Source organism: Clupea harengus, chromosome 17 (genome assembly GCF_900700415.2).
Source record: "Clupea harengus chromosome 17, Ch_v2.0.2, whole genome shotgun sequence".
Classification (NCBI taxonomy): domain Eukaryota; kingdom Metazoa; phylum Chordata; class Actinopteri; order Clupeiformes; family Clupeidae; genus Clupea; species Clupea harengus.
The window spans coordinates 7429730-7451631 of NC_045168.1; the positions used below are offsets into that span (position 1 = coordinate 7429730).

A 21902-nucleotide genomic window follows, 5' to 3' on the forward strand; every position below is an offset into this window, starting at 1 on the left:
ACAGCAACAGTGTTCTCCTAACCACCTGCCTATGCACAGCAACAGTGTTCTCCTAACTCACCTGCCTATGCACAGCAACAGTGTTCTCCTAACCACCTGCCTATGCACAGCAACAGTGTTCTGTATACTCAACTGTCTCCTGTAATGTTACAGTGTTCTCCTAACTCACCTGTTCCCCTCTGCGCCCCACAAGTGCCCAAATACCTGTGGTGTGTTCAGGGCAGCGGCAGCAGCTTTACTCACTCATGTGTCTCCTGTGATGCAACAGTGTTCTCCTAACTCACCTGTTCGCGTCTGTGCCCCACAAGTGCCCAAATGCCTGTTCAGGGCAGTGGCAGCAGGTGGTGCTCAGAGCCTCTGCACCTGCTGGCCCCAGGATAGAAGCGTGAGCGAGAGTTTTTCACAGGTACGGCACGCTCACCTGCCCCGGTGCAGGGAAGCAGAAAGAATGGCCCCGTTTCACACTGCAGGGCTGTCACCGTCACAGAGCACTCTGTGTGTGACTGTGCTGACTAATGGATTTATAAAGAGGGGCCGCAGGTGCAAATACACAGGCAGGATATGGTCATGAAATCCTTCATCATCCCTCTCAGGATTGACCCTAATTTTGGAATAACACACAATTTTTATATAGTCAAATAGTCCGTTGTTAATTCTAGAAATGTCCGTAAATGTTACAGAAATGTATGTTATATTCACAAAGTGTTATGCCAGACATAAGATTCTCCTATGATTATTATAGATTTTTGCCAAACAGTGACCTAAGCATACACTTACACACTCAAGCACAGAGACAACCACCCCCCCCACCCCCAAACACACACACACACACAACACACACACATGTACACCCAGACACACACACTCATATACTCATGCTCCGTGATCAAAGGTGAATGTCAGTGCTATAGGGTACTAGTTGACCTCAGAGCTAGCACTTTGCCCTAGCGAAACACCACTACTGTATGAGACAGAGTACAACCAACAAAGCCAAATCAGCCACAGAGCCAAGAAGCCAACCCTGTGCAAAGTCTGGGTTTGATAGAAACACACATTTGATGCATGCTTATCTAGCCACGTCTGTGTGTGTTTGTGTGTGCGTGCGTGCGTGCGTGCGTGCGTGCGTGCGTGCGTGCGTGCGTGCGTGCGTGTGTGCGTGTCTGTGATTGTGTGTGTGTGTGTACGTGTCTGTGTGTGTGTGTATATGTGTTAATAAATGTGTCTGTGTGGGGGGCAGCTGAAGGCTGTGCCACAGCTGTGCCCGTCAATCTGCAGTTGGCACCGTAGAACAGAGCAACACAGATGCCCACAGGGCCCAGGGTTGTGACTATGCCATACACCCCCCCCCCCCCCTCATACCCCCATCCCAATTCCTCCCCCCATCCTCCTCGTCTGCAGAAGCATCTTGTGTTAATTGATGTGTTGTTAATTGTCTCTAACTAAGCCCAGGGGGAGGTGACGTTGATGGGTTGCCGCTTCTAACTCCTCCTGATGTCTCATTCATATCTGTCTCTCCAACACTGCTGTAGCACGCAAGCCTGTGTCTGTGTCTGTGTCTGTGTCTCAGCCCAAAGTTTTACAACACGCAAGCCTGTGTCTGTCTGTGTCTCAGCCTTGAGTTTTACAACACGCAAGCATGTGTCTGTGTCTGTGTCTCAGCCTTGAGTTTTACAACACGCAAGCCTGTGTCTGTCTGTGTCTCAGCCTTGAGTTTTACAACAAAACCCAGGCTCTCTAAACTAGTGAACGGAGCTCTTGATCTCCTTAAAGAGGAGATTACTGTGTATTCAGTGACAAGGATAATGCAAAAGGCTTGTGTGTGTGTCTGACACTATGAATATGACAGATGCAGTACATGAAGATTGAGAGTGAAAACAATCTCCCTTTGGTTAATACCTTGTGTTTTTCTCCCCTGCTGTTGGGAAGCATTTGTTTCTTTCCATTTGTTTACTTCCATTTGTTTACTTCCATTTGTTTCTTTCCATTTGTTTACTTCCATTTGTTAGCTTCTTTTGTTTTGCCTGTAAAAAAGCATAATTTATTTTTCCAAAAAGCTTCCTGTAATTTGTTCCTTTTGCATCAATTAATTAAATGAATGTAGCGGAAAGTTTCAACCGTGCATTCTGATTATGTTTGTTTTCATTATTCACAAAAACAAAACAAAATGTATTTGCTGACGTGGCTTTTTTTCAGTAAGTCAACACAAATTATTGCAGATAAGGGTGTTCAAAGACCTCTGTGTGTCTGTGTGTGTGTTTAGCTTTCATAACTCCAATATTGGGCATGCGTGTGTGTGTGTGTGTGTGTGTGTGTGTGTGTGTGTGTGAGTGTGTGTGTGTGTGTGTGTGTACACGTGAGCATGTGTGTATGTCTGCAGGCTGTGCTTGCATAAAGCTCTGGAGAGGCAGCTCTGCAGATGGAGAGGAGACCTCGGTCCATCTGTTGCCAGTGTGGAGCACTGGCCCTAAGAGCACAAACGTGACTCCTATTTGACTCCTTAGGCTCAAGGGCTCTCCCACCACACACTACCCCCCTGAGTGCTGATCTCTGGCGTAATGTCTATCAAATGATTTACGCCTACCAGCACGTGCGTTGGAATGCATGGACTTCATACTTAGGACATCCCAGTGATCAGCTTGTATTGTAGGTCATTCTGTAGAACTGTGTGTGTGTGTGTGTGTGTGTGTGTGTGTGTGTGTGTGTGTGTGTGTGTGTGTGTGTGTGTGTGTGTGTGTGTGTGTGTGTGTGTGTGTGTGTGTGTGTGTGTGTGTGTGTGCATACGTGTATATATATATGGATATGTATATATAAATAGACATAATTCAGTGCTCAAACTGCATGAAGATTTTGATTCATTTGGTGATTTGACCTGAAGTTTGCAGTTTCATTTTTAAAAATGACTGAATATTTGTGGATTATTGACTAATAGTTGACACATCATGGTCCTTTAAGTGAACGTGCTCAATGTGACAGAAAAACACAATGGCATTCTCCACAGCACACCATACAAACAAAAGTCTTTCACAGCTAATACACCTCCTCTTTACCATCCAAGTGCTGACGCCAGGGACCTTCAGTTGCGGGATCAGTGAGAACACTGATCAGAAGGATGAACTTCAAATTAGAAAAAAAGCTAATCAGACATTTTCTCTCTTTCCTCTCTTCTCTCTCCTCCCTCGTTCCGCAGGTGCTGTCGCTAGGTGCCGACGTGCTCCCAGAGTACAAACTCCAGGCCCCCCGCATCCACAACTGGACGGTGCTCCACTACAGCCCCTTCAAGGCCGTCTGGGATTGGCTGATCCTGCTGCTCGTTATCTACACGGCCATCGTCACGCCCTACTCGGCCGCATTCCTTCTCAGCGACACGGAGGAACAGAAGATCCAGTCATGCGGCTACTCCTGCAGCCCCCTCAACGTGGTGGACCTCATCGTGGACATCATGTTCATCGTCGACATCGTCATCAACTTCCGCACCACCTACGTCAACGTAAACGACGAGGTGGTCAGCCACCCGTCCAAGATCGCCGTGCACTACTTCAAGGGCTGGTTCCTCATCGACATGGTGGCTGCCATCCCTTTCGACCTGCTTATCTACCGCAGCGGAGAGGAGGTGAGAAAGAATGCGGAAGTCAAGAATGCACTTTTTGGAAGTTCTTCTTTCTCAAGTTTTTCCAAGCACATAAATCCTTGTGTCTGAAAACCTCACATATCATCTCAATAGACCCCCTTTTCAGCTGGAAAATGTGTCAGCACCTGAAGCATTTTAAGTTGAAGCTTGTCTTCTTCCTCAAGTTTCTCTGGGCACTTAAGTCCTGTTAAGAGCACCATGTTGGGTGGCTACATGTCAGAAGCCCCCTGTTTCTCAAGACCTCGTAAACCCCACTCTATGTGGTGTAAACAGACAGACCAGGCTTTCACAAACAACACTGTGTATTTCGTAAGCAACATTCGAATCGTCTAACTTCTGCACATGCACTCTGCCCTTGTATCCTCCCTCACGGAAGAACGCTTCAGTCTGTGCTGAGTGTGTGCATTTTGCACACGCTCCTTATTCATCGGGTTGCTGTAGAGCGGGTCTAGGCTCTGAGCCAGTAGTCTAATCGCCTCCTTATTTCTTTGTATTGTGGCGGGGGCTGGGGGCTGGGGGCTGGGGGCAAGACAAGTGCAATCATTAGGAATGAGCACATTAGACTGAGAAGAATGGAGGAATAGTTTACAGCCTGCAGTATAACACCCCACGCCCCCATCCACACACACACACACACACACACATGACTGGATGGCCCAGTCGCAGACGATGGCAGAGTGCTGAAAACACACTTCCCTCTTTTAATCAGCCTCTCCTGTTTCCCTCTCAAGTGGATTAAATTCAGGTCACTTTCATTCAGTTTCACTTATATGATAAAATAGCACCATCAGCATTACTAATTGCCAAAGCAGACCAAGACGTAACATGGGATGACAGCCAGTCTGCAGTATATTTAACTAACTGCTGTGTGTGAGCATATCCACAGCGTGTTCATGTAGGAGGCCTGTATGTACATGGCACTTGTATGTAAGTTAGTGTATGGGTCAGTTTTTACACATCCATGTCATAGTCACATCATGCCTTTACAGACCACCCCTAACTCCTCCCCTCCCCGCCTCTCTTCCCAGACAACCACCCTGATTGGCCTGCTGAAGACGGCCCGTCTGCTGAGATTGGTCCGTGTGGCGCGTAAGCTGGACCGCTACTCGGAGTACGGAGCGGCGGTCCTCTTCCTGCTCATGTGCACGTTCGCGCTGATCGCCCACTGGCTGGCCTGCATCTGGTACGCCATCGGCAGCGTGGAGCGCAGCGGCTCCATCGGATGGCTGTACACGCTCGGCGACCAGCTGGGCAAGCACTACAACACCTCCATCCCCGGCTCGGGCCCCTCCATCAAGGACAAGTACGTGACGGCGCTCTACTTCACCTTCAGCAGCCTCACCAGCGTGGGCTTCGGCAACGTCTCGCCCAACACCAACTCCGAGAAGATCTTCTCCATCTGCGTCATGCTCATCGGCTGTAAGTTGGTACACATACACATAGTCAAACACACACGGGTAAGACTTCACTTGAATAACACCTCCATGATAAGCTATAAGCATACCATGTCATGACAGGTGTCATAAGAGCGTCAGTGATTATCATAGTGTGGCGTGACCACAATCATGACAGCTTTCTAAATGTTTAATGATTATAAACATTGGCCGTTATGGCATCCACACTTTTAAGAGCTACTGTATCATGACAATTACTGGAAATGGTAATATGAAATTCTCGTGTCATTGGATATCAACTGTCACGACTGGATATGGAATCTGCCATGACATCTGTGACCAGACTGAAGTAAATATTTCGGACAGACACAGATAAAGAGTTTTGAATTGAGCTTAGTTTTGAAAGCAAATGACTGACTGTTTTGAAGGCAAATCACCCATCCAAGAGCCTAGAAGATTCCCAAACATCACACATTTAGAGATCAAAACTAAACTTTATTCTGGCCATGATTTAAAGGAAGACGGTGATCTGCTCTTTTATAATCTTAATACATGTAGATACAGCTATCGTTCACATAGATCGTTGTGGAGTTAGAATATTCATTTCTAGTGGTAGTAAGTAATATCCTGTCAGGGATTTTGTGCTTATCACATTACCTGAGAAGCAGAGCAATTTCCTTTTTTTTTCTCAGACTCATCTGTCAAAATGACTTGACCTGCATAAGAACAAAAGGTCATAGATAACAAAGCCAGTATCACGTCCATAATCAGAGGCCTTACACAGCGCATATTAATCATGAACAAGTCTAAATGAACCAGTAATGATATCACCCACGAATAGGCTGAATAGCTTTCTTGCATGTTTGCTAGTTATGGGAGGCTTATCCCCTTACATTATTGCATCTGTAAACAGAGGACATGGAGGCAGAGGAAATGAATGCCAAAACAGTCATGGGTGTACACACATGAACACACACACACACACACACACACAGTCACACACACTAACTCTCTCTCACACACTAACTCTCTCTCACACACACACACACACACACACACACACACACACACACACACACACACACACACACACACATACACACACACTAACTCTCTCTCACACACACACACACACACACACACACACACACACACACACACACACACACACACACACACACATACACATGCACTAACTCTCTCACACACACATACATAGAGAGAGAGAGCAGACTTGTAAGTTGTTCTCCATCCATCAGAAGTGGCCAGCAGTAGCTCTCTGAGAGACTAATCATTGAGTGAGTCCTATGAAAGGGTAATGATGCGCAGAGCACCACAGCACCAAGCAGTCGCTTCATTGGCTGTCAGGTCCCCCTGCTGATGAGGATAAATGAATCCGATTGGATGGGGAGAAAGCGGTATCCATCATGACTGTCACCCATTGCTTCTTGCAGAGACAGCAGATGCATGACTCGGGAAGATGAAACTTAGAGAAAAATGTGGATATATTTTTTGACATTAGTTTTGTGTTGTTTTCCTGGAAATGGAGTGGTAACCTGTTTAAGATGCATTTGAGGCGATGCCATTAGAGAGCGTCTCTTATCTGCATCTGTATTCCATCTCTCGACGGAACTCCGGTTCTCCAGAAAGCTTTCAGATCCCAGCTGTCACTGATCATTTGAATGAAAAATTAGATGTCTGCCAATCTCTCCTCTTCTGCTTTGAGTGGACATATTTGATGTAAACCCAAATATTGAAGAATGTGTCTAGCTTAATTTTCAAAGTAGGAGGGATTTTGTTATTTTCTAAAACTCCATTTCACTTTGAAAACTTCATCTCACTGTCATCTCAGAGTTCTCTCTGTTCTGTCATGGGTAATATTCATATAAACAAACTCATCTGTCATATTCTGCCCTTGTGTTTCTGCCTCTCAGCTCTGATGTACGCCAGCATCTTTGGGAACGTCTCGGCGATCATCCAGCGCCTCTACTCGGGCACGGCGCGCTACCACACCCAGATGCTGAGGGTGCGAGAGTTCATCCGCTTTCACCAGATCCCCAACCCACTGAGGCAGAGGCTGGAGGAGTACTTCCAGCATGCCTGGTCCTACACCAACGGCATCGACATGAACGCAGTGAGGAACACACACACACACAAGCGTGCACACACACACATGCACGCACACACACACACACACACATAAACGCACACACGCAGACATACGCACAAACACACACACTTACACACGCACGCACACACATGCACACACTCACATACGCACACACACACGCACAAACACACACACACACGTGCACACACACACACACACACACACACACACACACAGACGCATAGAGGCAGAGGCTGGAGGACTACTTCCAACACGCCTGGTCGTATACCAATGGCATCAACATGAACGCAGTAAGGAACACACACACACACAAGCACATATACACACGCACAAACACACACACTCACACACGCATGCACACACATACAGACTCACACACACACGAGCAGAGGCACAGCCAACGGCATCAACAACGCAGTGAGTCTGAAAACCTAACACACATGTGTTCACACACATACACACTTGCAGGGGTGTACATGCTGTCTACTTTGAGAGAACTGTGTGCATGCACATAGACAAATCACACACGCACACACACACACAGGGATATGCATGCTGAATGCTGTGAAGTGAGCTACTCTCACATACACACACACACACACACACACACACACACACACACATACACACATACTATTCTCTTCTTCTTCCTCACTTTCTGAGTTATATTCACTTGAATTCATCTCATCACACTGTTCAAATTGTAGTCTGTGCAAATTCAGATACAACATGAATTAAAGAAATTAAATGTAAAGTATTAGACCAAACCTGACTCCCAGGTTGGCCTCCACAATTTATGTATCATCATCATAAGAAGACTCAGTGTGTCTTTGCATCAAGATCTGTGATTGATACTAAACGAGTGAGAGAGTGAGTCATCCATGCACAGACATCTCTGTTCTCCCAGCTCAACCCCAAAGACACTGACATCATCCCCCCCCCCCCCCCCCCCCCTCAGTTACACAGTCCATCTGGGATTTAGCCATCTTGTGGTTCTGCCAAGTCACACAGTATTTCCGGGGAAAAAAGGCAAGTCATATAATTTCTGCATTATTCGTAATATTTGTGAACAACAACAATCAAACTGCAGACAAACTCAACTCTTGAGAGATCCTGGTGGGGTTACAACTCTTATAAATCATTGCAGGAAATTGAAAAAATGACTCAAAAATGACCATAATTTTAACCGCAACTGCTGAGAGTTCCCACAGCCAATTCCTTCCCTTTTGGCCACAACAGTCACAACAAACCCTTGCAAGATCCTGGAGGGACTGATTACATGCCATTAAACGCCCACTGCAGCTTTGAGACGCAGACATGACTCTGCATGTCTGCATCGCAATGCTTGAGTTTGAGTTGATGATGAGTTGAAGAGATGGAGGGATAAATGCTGATGCGCTCATCTGTTGTTCAGGACTTTCTCATTATAGTGGTAGTTACTGCTCTGTTTAGAGTTCACTGGACCGAGCTGGATCAGAGTACATTTGCTACTAAAGAGTGGAGTTGGTGGAGGCTCTGCTGTCTACCTGAATCACTGTGTGACTGTGTGTTTGCCCTGTGGCCTGCTGTAGTGCTGTTCAGTGAGTGGGAGAGACGTGCAGATTGTCATTGGAGTGTCCCCAGCCAAAGGACTTTAGGCTTCGGATCTCCAATGACTCCTGTTTCTCTTAAGGTTGTAGCATTTTCTCAAGGGTATTCCAGGCAAATATCGTCATGGACTGTTAAAGGAAGGTAGCACTTTACTAAAACCCTCCATTGTCAGATTAATATGACCATGAGACTTGGCATGGCAGTTGCTATATCCTGTCATTAATTATCATAGCAGTGTCCGGTGATATTGCCATATTATCATTATTGGTCATTCTCATGACAACTTTTGAAATGATTGATGCTTAGAGGCATGTGGTATAAGCTGTGGCATGTAAAATTACAAGTGCTGTCATGGCAGTTTCAGGTAATGGTAACGTGCCATTATCATATCATTGGACTCAGTCTGTTGTGATAGATATTGACAGAGAACGGGATCAGTCATAACATGTTTATGACATGGTTATACTAACCTCATGATGGAGGTTTCAAATAAAGTGCTACCAAATTTAAAGCACATCATTCATGTCATTGCATGTCGTCATTGTATGTCAAACCTACCAGAATCATAGACACCCTGTAGGTTAGCATCAGCGATACGATGCTAACCTTTGTTCCTTTACATTTCCCAATCATTTCTGGCTAGCTTTCTTTGCTCATCCCGACTCCAAACCCTATTTCATTTTGAAAATCATTACAGACAATAGTTCACAGAAATGTCAAGAGTCCTTAATCTTTTTTTCTGACTTATTATATTTTTTGGACAGATTTCGCTGTCCTCATCCTGTTTTGGGTGAGCTACAAAAAATGTGAACATCCGCAGTGAAAAGACTTGGAGAGGATTATGCTAAAGCCAAATCTTAAAATCATGCAAGTAGGTTGAATCGAAAATCATTTTCAGATGCAAAAATAAATAAACAACAATATCAACAAATGCCAGTGCAGTACACATGAAAAATCAGGAATAATGTGCAAAACAAAATCTAATGCATGATCTGAGTTAATCCAGGTGTTTAACGGGGATCTCTTTACTGCTAATCTTTAGCTATCTGCTAACTGCTCTCCCCTACCTCCTCTGCTGCACATAAATACAGATGCAACTCTGTGCAAATCTACATCTATACTGTATGAACCCTGATTTACAGAGGCTACAGTGCTTCTTTGTTGACTTTTACATAATTAAACTTCTAACTTAGAGGATCTAGCATTGCTAACACGACGATAATTAGAAACATAATTAGCCATTTGAGTGTGAAGTTAAAGACGTTTTTCCAGACATATTTGACCCCAGGTCTCTCTCTGGTGGATGTTTACATTTGATGTTTTAGGGATATACCGATACCCTCGACAGGAACAAATGGAATACTGAGTCTGTGGTCCCAGAAACAACAGTTGAGGCAAGAAGATTGAAGACTCTTGAAACACATTTTTGTTTGTGAACTATTGCATTCATAAAAAGGCACAAATATATCCAGCAGGTGTTCGCCCACTCACTCATAACCTAAGTTCTCGGACGGTTCTCCTCCAACTCTTCAGGTTCTAAAAGGGTTCCCAGAGTGTCTGCAGGCTGACATCTGTCTGCACCTGAACCGGACCCTGCTGCAGAACTGCAAGGCCTTCACAGGTTCCACCAAGGGCTGCCTGCGTGCACTGGCCATGAAGTTTAAGACGACGCATGCGCCGCCTGGGGACACGCTCGTGCACGCAGGGGACGTGCTCACCGCCATCTACTTCATCTCACGCGGCTCCATTGAGATACTGCGCGGAGACGTGGTGGTAGCCATCTTAGGTGGGGCATCTGTTTGTGTGTGTGTGTGTCTGTGTGTGTGGCTTTGTATGTGTATGTGGATTAAAGAATTTAATTTCATGTCAGTGGGCACTAGCCTCAACAATGTACGCACAGACACACTCATCCAACCCAGACCAGGAAAGTATATTTATTAATGCTCAGCGCAATGTAATATACCATATTTTTTTGTTTAGAATAACATCAGACTGTTTACACATCCCTGAAAATCCCTGAAAGCTTTTGCATGTTTCTGTATGGTGGGTGTAGAGTTCCGAGCCTGTTCAAATATCCCTCTGATTATAGAGCCAGAGACAGAAATCTTAAAAGCTTGAAGCCCAGACTGTCGTAGTTAAAACTGTTAATATTCTAAGGAGATGTGTAATATAAACAGGTTCATTCAGGGAGCTCATGTCTGCTTGGAAGATGTTAATGGAGCAACACTGCCATCTATGGGTTCACACAGCATAAACTACAGTGCAAAATCTCCATTGAATATGCAGAGAACTGAACTTTTGTATGGTACATTTTGACAAATCATTACTTCTTATACAACATTTGAAGTTGTCTTGGTTCTGGAGTATTGTAGTATATGTTTATACTAAGCTTTTGCAATTATTTAATTTGTGGTACAGTGTCTCTGTGTGAGACATTTACCACACAAACCACCATGCCTATATAGACAGTATATTTCAATACATCCTCTATGTATCATTGCTCACAGGGAAGAACGACATATTTGGGGAACCCATTAACCTGTACGCACGTCCAGGCAAGTCTAATGCGGACGTTAGGGCACTGACCTACTGTGACCTGCACAAGATCCAGAGGGAGGACGTCCTTGAGGTGCTGGACATGTACCCCGAGTTCTCCGACCACTTCTGGAGCAACCTAGAGATTACCTTCAACCTGAGAGACGTGAGTCACACTCTCACACCATATGTACAAACATCTACCTAGAGATATCACCCTCAAGATGTGAGTTACCTAACCCCCCCCCCCCCCCAAACACACACACACTGAAGATCATCAACCTCAGAGATATGAATCAAACACACACCATGCACACCTGGAGATCACCTTCAACTGTAAAGATGTGAGTCAAAGAAATTAGAAATTTTTCTTCACGTGCCCTTTTCCCTTCCAGACCAACATGATCCCTGGATCTCCCAGTAGTGAGGAATCTGACTGTGACGGCTTCAACCGCCTGCGCAGACGCAAACTGTCATTCCGCAGACGCACTGAGAAAGGTACATCCACCAATGTTTTGGCTGTGAAAGGTAGTAATTCATTTTCCTTAAACTCACTGTTATTTTAATGAAAGAAGACAGAAGGTAAAGCCTATACCATACATTTGTATATTGTAAACTATATCTCCACTACCTGGTTTAAGAAGTTTGTTAATTAATTGGTTAAAACTATGGGATTAAGACGAATTGTTGGTGTGGAACTTTACATTCTTAACCTCCTGAGAGAAATCTTTCTGATGACAGGTAACTGCCAGCTGCTAAATGCCACTTTGTGCCTCTTTGATACTTAAGGTAACGGTGTGGTTAGTGGTTAGCAGCATGTCAATCAAAAGGTCACTTCTATTCTCTCGGCCAGGATTATACAGAATGCAGAACAGACTTTATACTGACAAAGTCTGTTGTCAAAAAAACAGTTGTCTGTTGTGACCGTATCATGATTGGCTAATATCTCATTCCAAAGATGACGCTGATGCGGGAGAGATCAAGAGAGCCCAAAAGCCTATTCGGAGAAACAGGAAGAAGGCAGACAGCAACCAAGGGGAGGGGCTTAATCCTGACTGGGATGGGCACCGGAGTTCTGTCTCCTCCCACTCCAGTGGAGATGAGGGGGAGGAGTCTCTCCACAAAGGGCCAGAACCTCCTATCTCCTTACTGGAGCTCTCCCAGCCTCAGGCCACACCCAACAATTATGACATGGCCGAGATGGACGGAGACCCGAAAAAAGGAAACACCTGCAATGCACTCTCAGGTGATCTCATCTATATCATCTATATATCATATCTAATGTATTTTCCTGACTATTAACCGCACCGTATACAACACCATTATAATTTTATAAAACAAACCAGTGTATTTACCGCACCTGTGTAATAACCACGGTTTATTCAACATTGCGTCATGCCATGTAGTTAGGGTGCAAGCCTAGACATTTGAAAGTTGTATGAAGTAGGGATGGGCATTTCGAGCAACATTACTACACCTACACCACCTACAGAAATACCCCATTCCCACTCACAGTGAAAAATATTTTGTTTATGTAGTGTAAGTGAGTTAATCGATGGCGACCTAGCACCATGAGCATAATCTTGTGACACTCTTTCAGTGGGAATCGCAACCATTGAATTAACGTGTTGGAGAAGGGCAAGGGGTACGAGGGACTTTTGCCCCCTCACTCACTCACTAACATTAATACCAGAATAAGCCCTTGCTCTAGGGATTGTTTAATGTCTATGTGAAGCCATCCGCAAGTGTCTCCTGGTTGCGATGGTTGTCTAGTCCCTATGTTAGCTAAATGCACTGTAATAATTGACACATAGACACATGCACTTAAAACCTCCTTCCCCCACTTCTCTCAGGTTAGTGTAGCACGGGACTATTCGTTTCTGTGTTATGTCGGTATTTGTCCTCTAAGACACTATCTGTGCCAACCCTATGAGCTCAGGCCTCTTCAGCGGCTCTGTAAACTCAGGCTGTGTTTCACAGGGGGCTGGTGGCCTCTGGAGATCTCCAGTGAGCTAAAACAGAGGCAACTCTCGCCGAGTCTCACATATGCACACACACATTCAAAGATACTCAAAAGCTTACAGGGTGACTGAGAGACACACACAGATGTACTGTGTTAATAGAAAGAAATGGGCTTTCTCCAGCTAGCTAAACCAGACTCACTTTTTCAGAAACAGACAGGCACTGATAGACACAGACACAGAGCTGCTGAATAAAGGACAGTTGAAACATTCTTTTGGTCTGCTCTCATTCTGTATATGTCCCTGTTGGCATATCTGACTTTCACTCTTAAACTTTCGTTATCCCCTCTATCTTCTCTCCATCTTCCTTCTCTCACTCTTTCCCCACCTCCATCTTCCTCTTCCTCTCTCTCCTCCCTCCCTACCTCCGTCAGGTGCGTTCTCAGGTGTGTCGAACATCTTCAGTTTCTGGGGGGACAGTCGGGGGTCGCGTCAGTACCAGGAGGTGCCCCGCAGCAGCCTGCCGTCCCCCCCACCCCTCAACACCCCCCTGCACAGCATCAACCGCAGGCAGCGCTCGGAGCTGGAGAACCGCCTGGACCTCCTGCAGAAGCAGCTCAACAGGTCAGAACGTTCTCCCCGACATACACACGCCTGTAACTAACAGATCAACAACAATAATAATACACTTTATTTGTATAGCACCTTTCATACACAGAATGCAGCTCAAAGTGCTTTACATTTGGAGCATTCAAAACAAGAATAGATGAAAAATGATAACAGAAATAAGTGCAAAACAAACAAAAACAACTAAGAGATCAAGGAGCTAACAACACCAAGGGCTGTCACAGAGGGAGCACACGTCCTGAGAAAAAACGTACAGCTGTTCAATAATGCCAGTTGCTTTGGATAAAGGTGTTAGGTGTTGGCAGTAGGAATAGATATGGGAATATGCGAATAGGCCTTCAAATAGGCATACAGTTGAGCCAATAGTAAGAGAAAAGTGATTAATGTATAACAGGCACTGACCAGTGAAAATCACATCAAAACTAACGTGCTTTAGCCTGATAGTGAGAGGAATTTGTGACCGTATTTATGTATGATTCCTGTGTGATATGTGTGTCATCTCTGAGTGTATGCATGATATAAAGCATGTGTTTCTGAGTAATTTGGAAGTCATTTCTGAAATGAAACGTGTGTGTGTGTGTGTGTGTTTGTGTATGTGTGTGTGTGTGTGTGTCCTCAGGTTAGAGACGCGCATGTCGACAGACATTGGGGCGATCATGCAGCTCCTGCAGAGGCAGATGGCCCTGGTGCCCCCGGCCTACAGCACCGTCTCCTCCCCCCCTCAGGCATCTAGCTTCCCCGGCCCCACAGATAGACTCATCCAGTCTGTCACGCCCCTCGAGTCAGAGACACTAGCATCTCTATCACAGGTGAGTACGCACAGACACAGACACAGACACAGACACAGACACAGACACAGACACAGACACAGACACAGACACAGACACAGACACAGACACAGACACAGACACAGACACAGACACAAGGGGTCTGCCTCTTGGTCCGAGCCAGATGGAACATGACTGACTTCATAGTGTGATAGTGACTTCACATGAGGGGTTAATGAACTTCTAAAATCACTTGGATTGGGGCAGTCTAGCATATACCATTATTTCACGATAACAGCATAGTCTTACTGATTATCTATAGTATAGTCCAAAGTCCAAATAGTTTTTTTTCCGGAGTTAAGTGTCTTTCTGTGTCTGTTTCTGTTGCTGTAGATCTTGAACCCGCAGGACTTTGAGGAGTTCCCCGCTGCCAAGTCCAGTGAGTCTCTGAGGAGCACAGCTGAGTTCCAGCAGTGCAGCAGCACCCCGCTGCTCACCCCCACGGAGCCTCCTCCCACGCGGGGCTCGGCCGGGCTCACCCTGCCCCTGTCCCTGCCCCTGCCCCTGTCCCTGCCCCTGTCCCTGCCCCTGCCCCTGCCCCTGCCCCTAGATCTGGATCTGGGGGCGCCCTTGCTGGACCCTGAGACCCAGAGGAGGCTGTCCCTGCCCGAGCCCCAAACCCCCCTGGACTCACGGACTCCGCAGAGGCACAGCTCCGACCCAGGGAGCTAGGGAGGGAGGGAACGAGGGAGGAGAGAGGAGAGGAAAGCAGAGGAGGGAGGTGTAAAGGGAGGAGCTTATTAAATGAGGATTGTGTCTCTACCTCTCTCTCAACATTTCTCTCTTGTTTTCACTTTCTCTCTCTCCCTTCCTCTATCTCTCTCTCTCTCTCTCTCTCTCTCTCTCTCTCTCTCTCTCTCTCTCTTTGTGTGTCTTCTGTTTCTCTTTCTCCTCATGGGCCTCGCCCCCGGACGCTTTGTAATTGAAAAAGTGTAGTTGAATAGGATGTGGAGACAGACACACGGGCCTCCCATGTCAAGAGACAGTGGACAGTCTCACTGGACACTCCATAGTGGACACTCCACAGTGGACACTCCAATGTGTCAGAAACGGTGGACTGCTTCTGTAGTGTCTAGGCTACCGGTCTGTCTCTGTACCACATTTTTAGGCACCGCTGGAGAAGAGCATGATGGGAAGAATGGAGAACGAAGGAGAGAGAAGGCTCCACCACCCATACCTCTCTGTGAGCCAGACAGAGAAAAGAGAGAGAGAGGGAGAGAGAAAGGAGGAGAGAGAAAAGGAGAGACGGGTTTCCACGCACAGAACTTATTCTCTCTTCAAACGTCCCTTTACTGCTGTATATCCAGTATTGGATTACCACAAGAAAATAATGATAATAATATAAGTAGCCATTTTTTGTCTTGCACTGAAATTTTTCAGATTATTCTATATAGTAACTCTATATTAATGTCCTCAGCGCTTCCGAACCTGGTTGGGACTGTAGTGTTAGCTGGCCTAACAACAACAACAACAACAACAAATGGTGTCCTGTCCAGTTCTGTTCTGTCTCATCATTGGCCCATTTCTTAATGTCTTTAATGTGGAGGCGGAGCTCCATGCTTCAAGAGCACACTGGATTGGCTGGTTAGCTCCAGAGAGGGTGGGTCTTCGGATGTTTGAAAGCCATGCTGAACATATCAAATTCATGTGAGTTACCTTGTGTAGATAGGCAGAGAACAAAGTCAGTGGACAATATGCAACACAGAAACTGCTTGTGTTTGAGATCAAAGGTTTCTTTTGGTTGTGAAATTGTCAACCTAGCAATATTCTGCAGTGAAAAAAATCACAACTCTGATTTTCTTTTCCTTTTTTTTTTACAAAGTCTATCTCTTTTCAAAATGATGAAAAGGACATTTTTATTTTATTTGAAATTATTCAAATTCATTGGATGAACCCTTCCCCACAGGTCACTGATCTCATCTGAGTGTTTCCAGACAATATGTTCTGAGTAGTCTATAGTCTGGCAGCAACAGGCTAAGGGAACACACCATCAGCAAATCAATAATTTTTAGTACTTATTCATTATTGATTATTATATGATTTTAATATTTCTGATTGATATCATAGATCAGTCATACAAGGCATTTATGTAATCAATGAAGAAACACGGTTTTTGGGAAGAGACCTAAAACATTTTAGTCTCTGTTGTAACACTTCTCAATGCATTACTAAACAGTAATGCAAACGCATACATCAGCAAGTGTACAGAAATGTAAAGTGTCCCATTTTTAGACCATTTCAGTTTATTACATTTTGTCTATTCCCATGTGCAAGACAGCAATCTAGTGATAAGGCCTGCACTGAAGGTTCAGAGACACCCAGTTTACTGTATGACAGACAAGCAAAGATTGTATCACACTGTTGGTTTGTTTGAGCCGAAAGATTATTTATTTATTAGCCGTAGAGAGTTGTAAGAGATTTATTAATATAAGGTGTAAGTTAATTGGTTGACTAGTGGCGGAGGTTTGTGTACTAACATCACCTCCATCTCATCCCATTTCTTCAGGTTGTGTTTGTTTATTTTGAACAGCTTTGGGACATTTTCACCGTGTATGTAAAGAATAGACTTCTACAGAAACAGCAGGAATTGCACTTCAAAATGTGTCTTTATTATTATTATTATTATTATTATTATTTTGTTATTATTACTATTATTATAACAGTTGTTTGTTCATTATCATGTGTGTGTTTTGGTTATTGTACAGTATATCCTAGTCTGATTAGACTGTTTGAATCTTAATATATTTATCTATTTTAATGAGACCCATGCATGTGAACTGTAATTGCAACACATGCAAAATGGCTCCTGTCTGTCGTCTGTTACTTATCTGCCACTAATTCACCTACATGCGAACACAGCTTTAAACATAGAGGAACACCAGAGGCTAAGACGACTTTTAACTGCCCAGTCTGCTTCCAGAGAGAGGAGCATACACATGAGCTACTAGTAAGAGCAAAGATAGAAAGGGGGGGGGGGGCTCTGTATGTACATGAGAGAGCGGATGCAGTGTTGTGTGGTGGCGATTTGAGTCTGCTGTGTTGAAAAACGAGAAATGCATTCTCATGTGAATCCACTCATCTACAGGGGACTCAGCTCTGGACGAGCTTCCATTTTATTCCTTGAAGTTATTATTTTTGTCTTCTTGAGATTCTCTAGCCAGAATATGGCCCTGTGCATTAAATTAAATAGCATTTACTCTGCATAACGCAGCATTTAATTTCAAATACTTTTTTTTTATGAAGTCAAAAATAATGAAGCAACTGGTTTCATCAGCTTTACTTGACAGTGACTAAATCCCAATCATGACCTAGTTTATTTTGTTTCTCTCAGAGATGTCAAGATATAGTGCATAGTGCAAAACGCTTAGCATGTTAGCCATTGTCGCATTGCATAATTTGTATATTTCTCTGTCTCCACACACACACTCTACCTTCTTCTCTCTGCTGAGTGTAATGTTATCGTGCTCTATGGTCAGGTAGTGATCGCTGTCTAGAAACTCACTGTCCAGAGATGTGCCCCCCACCCATGTCAGCCATTCTGTGTGCTGTGGTCCACTTCACATGATACATGGGACAACCCTTTGATCAGTGTTGTTCAGCCACTTTTCCATTGATATCGGGCAACAATTTGTCGGCCTGGAGAACTTCAATCATCAGTTGGCGACTCTGTCGCGATCATCCAATCAGAACACTAGGAACCGGTCACATGCCCCGCACTATTGCTCCGAAAGATGCCCCACGCGTCAGGGGGTCTCAGTGGCACACAGCAGGCTTGATGTTTTGGACCCATGCTTTTATAGAACTAATGCCAGGGAAAGCTCTTTGGCAATTGGTGAAATCAGTGCCCATGAAAATGCCCCTACTGGCATGGATGCGCACTGCAGTGCCCACACAATCACTGCGATGTGTCCTTCATCCGGTCCGTTACATGTGTGTTTGTGTTACCATCACGCGTTACATCAAGTCCCATGTGTATAGATACTGTTTACCATTGCAGAGTTCTTTTCATTGTGTTTTTTTTTGTTGTTGTTTTAGTTTTTTTATTTGGTAACATGTTTCCAATGGATTGCTCTTTTCTCCTTGTACATACCTTGTAAAGGAATCAAATTTTTGGCACTCTTATAGCCAGCACTATGCAGAAAATGTCATTTCTTTGGCATGCTTTGAAATGCAGAAAAAAATACTGTAGAAAAAAAGGTATGTTTAAATAAACTATAATAATCATGTGACTACCTATTCTGTTAATAATGATGTTAATAATTATAATGACGATGACGACAATGACGATGATGAAGACATCTTTAACATTGTGCACATTTTATTTGCATGCTGCACTGAGGTTCCTTGAGCGATGAGATGACAAACAGGCATCTTATTGACTGCTGAATAGAGAATGTGTAGACTGATGCACTGTACTTCCAGGCCACCAAACAACTACTTCCTGTGAGTACTTCAGATCGCAGGAAAACTGGGATGAGGTTTTCAAGTCACAAACTACTGTTAGCACGTGTTAGCTGCTCAGATCACAGTCTTTGTTTTATTTATGGCCTGAAGAAAAAATGTTGGCGTGAGTTCATGTTGTCACACCATTCATATCAAACACTACCACAAGCTTGGCAAGAAGCCCCGGGTCTTGATCGTGTGATAGCATCATAAATGGTTGACTTTATAAAGTTGAAAATACTTCTTTCAATAAACCTCTTTGAAAAAAAACTGTATTTTGATGTCGTTTTTTTATGCTGCTTGTGTGTGTAGTAATGAGAGGAAATTCTACTGCCCTTACCCTTCAAAGTACAGGGACTCTTTCTGTACAGGCTTCCTCTTCTTTGTCAAAGCAGAACTAAAATGAATGAAAATGTGGAATGGTGGCTTCCCTGCACGCTCCAACATCTATGAGCACCTACATGTTATCATATTTCACCTAGAACAATATATGTCTACACTTCACTACACTACTACACATTATCAAGAGTGTATTGCAATAGCAGGCTAGCTATAGATTCATTCCAACATACAGCACACAGTTCCTGACACACTGTTCTGGTGGGCAGCATTGTTAGTTGTAACATTTGTTATAGCCATGCATGCTGTAGGTATTATGTAGGTATTAACATTTTGTGCGGAGAGTCCAGTGAGACAACAGCCGCTGGCCTGTTTTAGGTTGCTTGCAGGTAAGTAGTGAAAGATACAATTGGCATCAGCTTTTCATTTCAGTAGTGTAGTGAAAATATTCAAGATATTCAAATATTTGAGATGGTGTTCCTTAAATACTGAGAATAAATTACCTCTTTAGATTAATGCACTCAATGTGTGCATTAACACAAAAGGTTACAGGTTATGTTGCTCACAAAGCATGAACATTTACTCTGCCTTTACAACAAATACTTTATACTCACAGGTGCAACACAATCACCTTCGATCCCTCACCCTCTCCTGGTTTTTAAGGCAGCCTGACATTTAATTTTTTGGTAAGGCTTCAGGTGTTTTACTGTGTTACCACTAAGAGTCTTAGTTTTTAAGGTCTTCAGGGCTTATGGTTGTGGGCTTAACGTAATGTACCCTACTGTGAAATATTCTGTATCAATCAGATACAGAATAACCTCCAATCTCAGCACCTGTATCCCGATAATCCTGAATCCCGACTCCCTAGAGCAGGGGTGTCAAACTCAAATACACAGAGGGCCAAAATGTAAGACCGGGTCCAAGTCGAGGGCCGGACACATTCAGTATTTATTGAAAAAAAAGGATATATTTTTTCATACGTATGTAAACAAGAACTTAATTTTAACATAGGCCTATTTAATTTGGGACAAGCAGCCTAAAGCTTAGGCCTATTTGTTATTGCCTATAAACACAGAAATCAAATTTCAAAATAAAATAAACATCAGTGGCATTTATTTCTTATGCATCTCTTTTCTGCACATCACAGGCGCTCCATCTGTGGTCAGTCCCACACGTTTGTTCCAAGGCAGCCCCATTTCATTTTACACATTTGGATACCTCTTCAAAGAGATCTTTTCCCGTAGTTGTGCCATGCATTGATTAAAATCCCAAAAGATCCTCTGTAGGCCTATAGCACAGAGTCGAGTCCACTCCATGAAGATTGACAGCTGGGCAGTATCAGATGTGTCGCTGCTCTCATCCACAGCAAGGGAGTGTGCGATACAATCTTGTTCCTTTCCCATCAGCTGTTGTTGTAGATCGATAGCAAGGTCACATACACAATCAGCAACGTTGTTTCTGCTCAGGCTCACGTTTAAAAATGCTTGCCTTTTATCAGGGCATACGATGTCGCAAACTTGTATCATGCAGTTCTTGACAAATTCTCCCTCACTTTGTGATTTGACTTTTACGAACAGTCTGCTGACACCAGCCTTCTTTTCAACTCCTCTACATCCTGGAGCTTCTGTTTCATGTCCAGATGTTTTACTTGTCTTGGTGTTTTGTTTCATAGTGCCGTCTTAAATTATATATGCAGACACATGTGCCCTAGAGTAGTAGATTTGCTATAATAATTAACTGCAACTTTAATGAGAAATAATCCTAATGAATTGTATTTAAGGAAATAAAAAAATATCTGTTGGTTTAGACAGAGAACTATAAATTAAGATCTAGACGACGTGTTGGCCAGAACTCGACATCTACAAACGATAGGGAGCCGAGAAGTTGCCTTAAACTTAAATTGCAAGTCAACCGCTAGATGGTGACATTGTATTACTATGTAGTCTAACAGGCGAATAGGCATCTAATTACGAGTTATGAAGTCATGCATGTAGGTATTTTCAATTAGATAATCTACCTTTCACATACCAAAATCACATCCCATTTATTGCCAAAATAAACGAAAATATGACACTTTGTTATGTATAACGCATGTCTACCAAACATTCTAATAGAATATGGAATTCAAAATGTAGCGTGGATATGTGGAGGCGACACCCATTTTACAGAGGACACAGCTTAGTCATCGTCTAAACTGGTGGTCAACAAATAGGTTTAGATTGCGAACGGCTGTTCACTTATATCGACTATCATTCCCAGAATTAAATACAGCCATTTAATTCCTGTAAAGACATTCTGACGTTTCAAACAGGCAACGTGACATTCTTGCTCCAACTGTCAAGCGGTAGCTCACTGACTTCATATCCTTTGAGCTGAAGGGTGGCCAGTTTTAACGAGTGATCTTCACAACGATTGGGTCTCAGCTGT

At 44.0% G+C, this 21902-nt stretch overlaps 1 protein-coding gene across 2 annotated transcripts in view; it reads left to right on the forward strand.

Moving 5' to 3' along the window:
* Positions 1–16765, forward strand: part of kcnh2b (potassium voltage-gated channel, subfamily H (eag-related), member 2b) — a 55412-nt gene extending 38647 nt beyond the window's left edge. For both annotated transcript variants that reach the window (XM_042710309.1, XM_042710308.1), the window contains exons 2-11: positions 3188–3610; positions 4657–5047; positions 6957–7156; positions 10277–10529; positions 11251–11444; positions 11674–11776; positions 12237–12524; positions 13674–13863; positions 14486–14675; positions 15027–16765. In XM_042710309.1, coding sequence (XP_042566243.1) covers positions 3188–3610; positions 4657–5047; positions 6957–7156; positions 10277–10529; positions 11251–11444; positions 11674–11776; positions 12237–12524; positions 13674–13863; positions 14486–14675; positions 15027–15365 — 2571 coding nt within the window. In that variant the 3' untranslated portion in view covers positions 15366–16765. The remainder of the gene's footprint in view (positions 1–3187; positions 3611–4656; positions 5048–6956; positions 7157–10276; positions 10530–11250; positions 11445–11673; positions 11777–12236; positions 12525–13673; positions 13864–14485; positions 14676–15026) is intronic.
* Positions 16766–21902: the final 5137 nt, after the last annotated feature.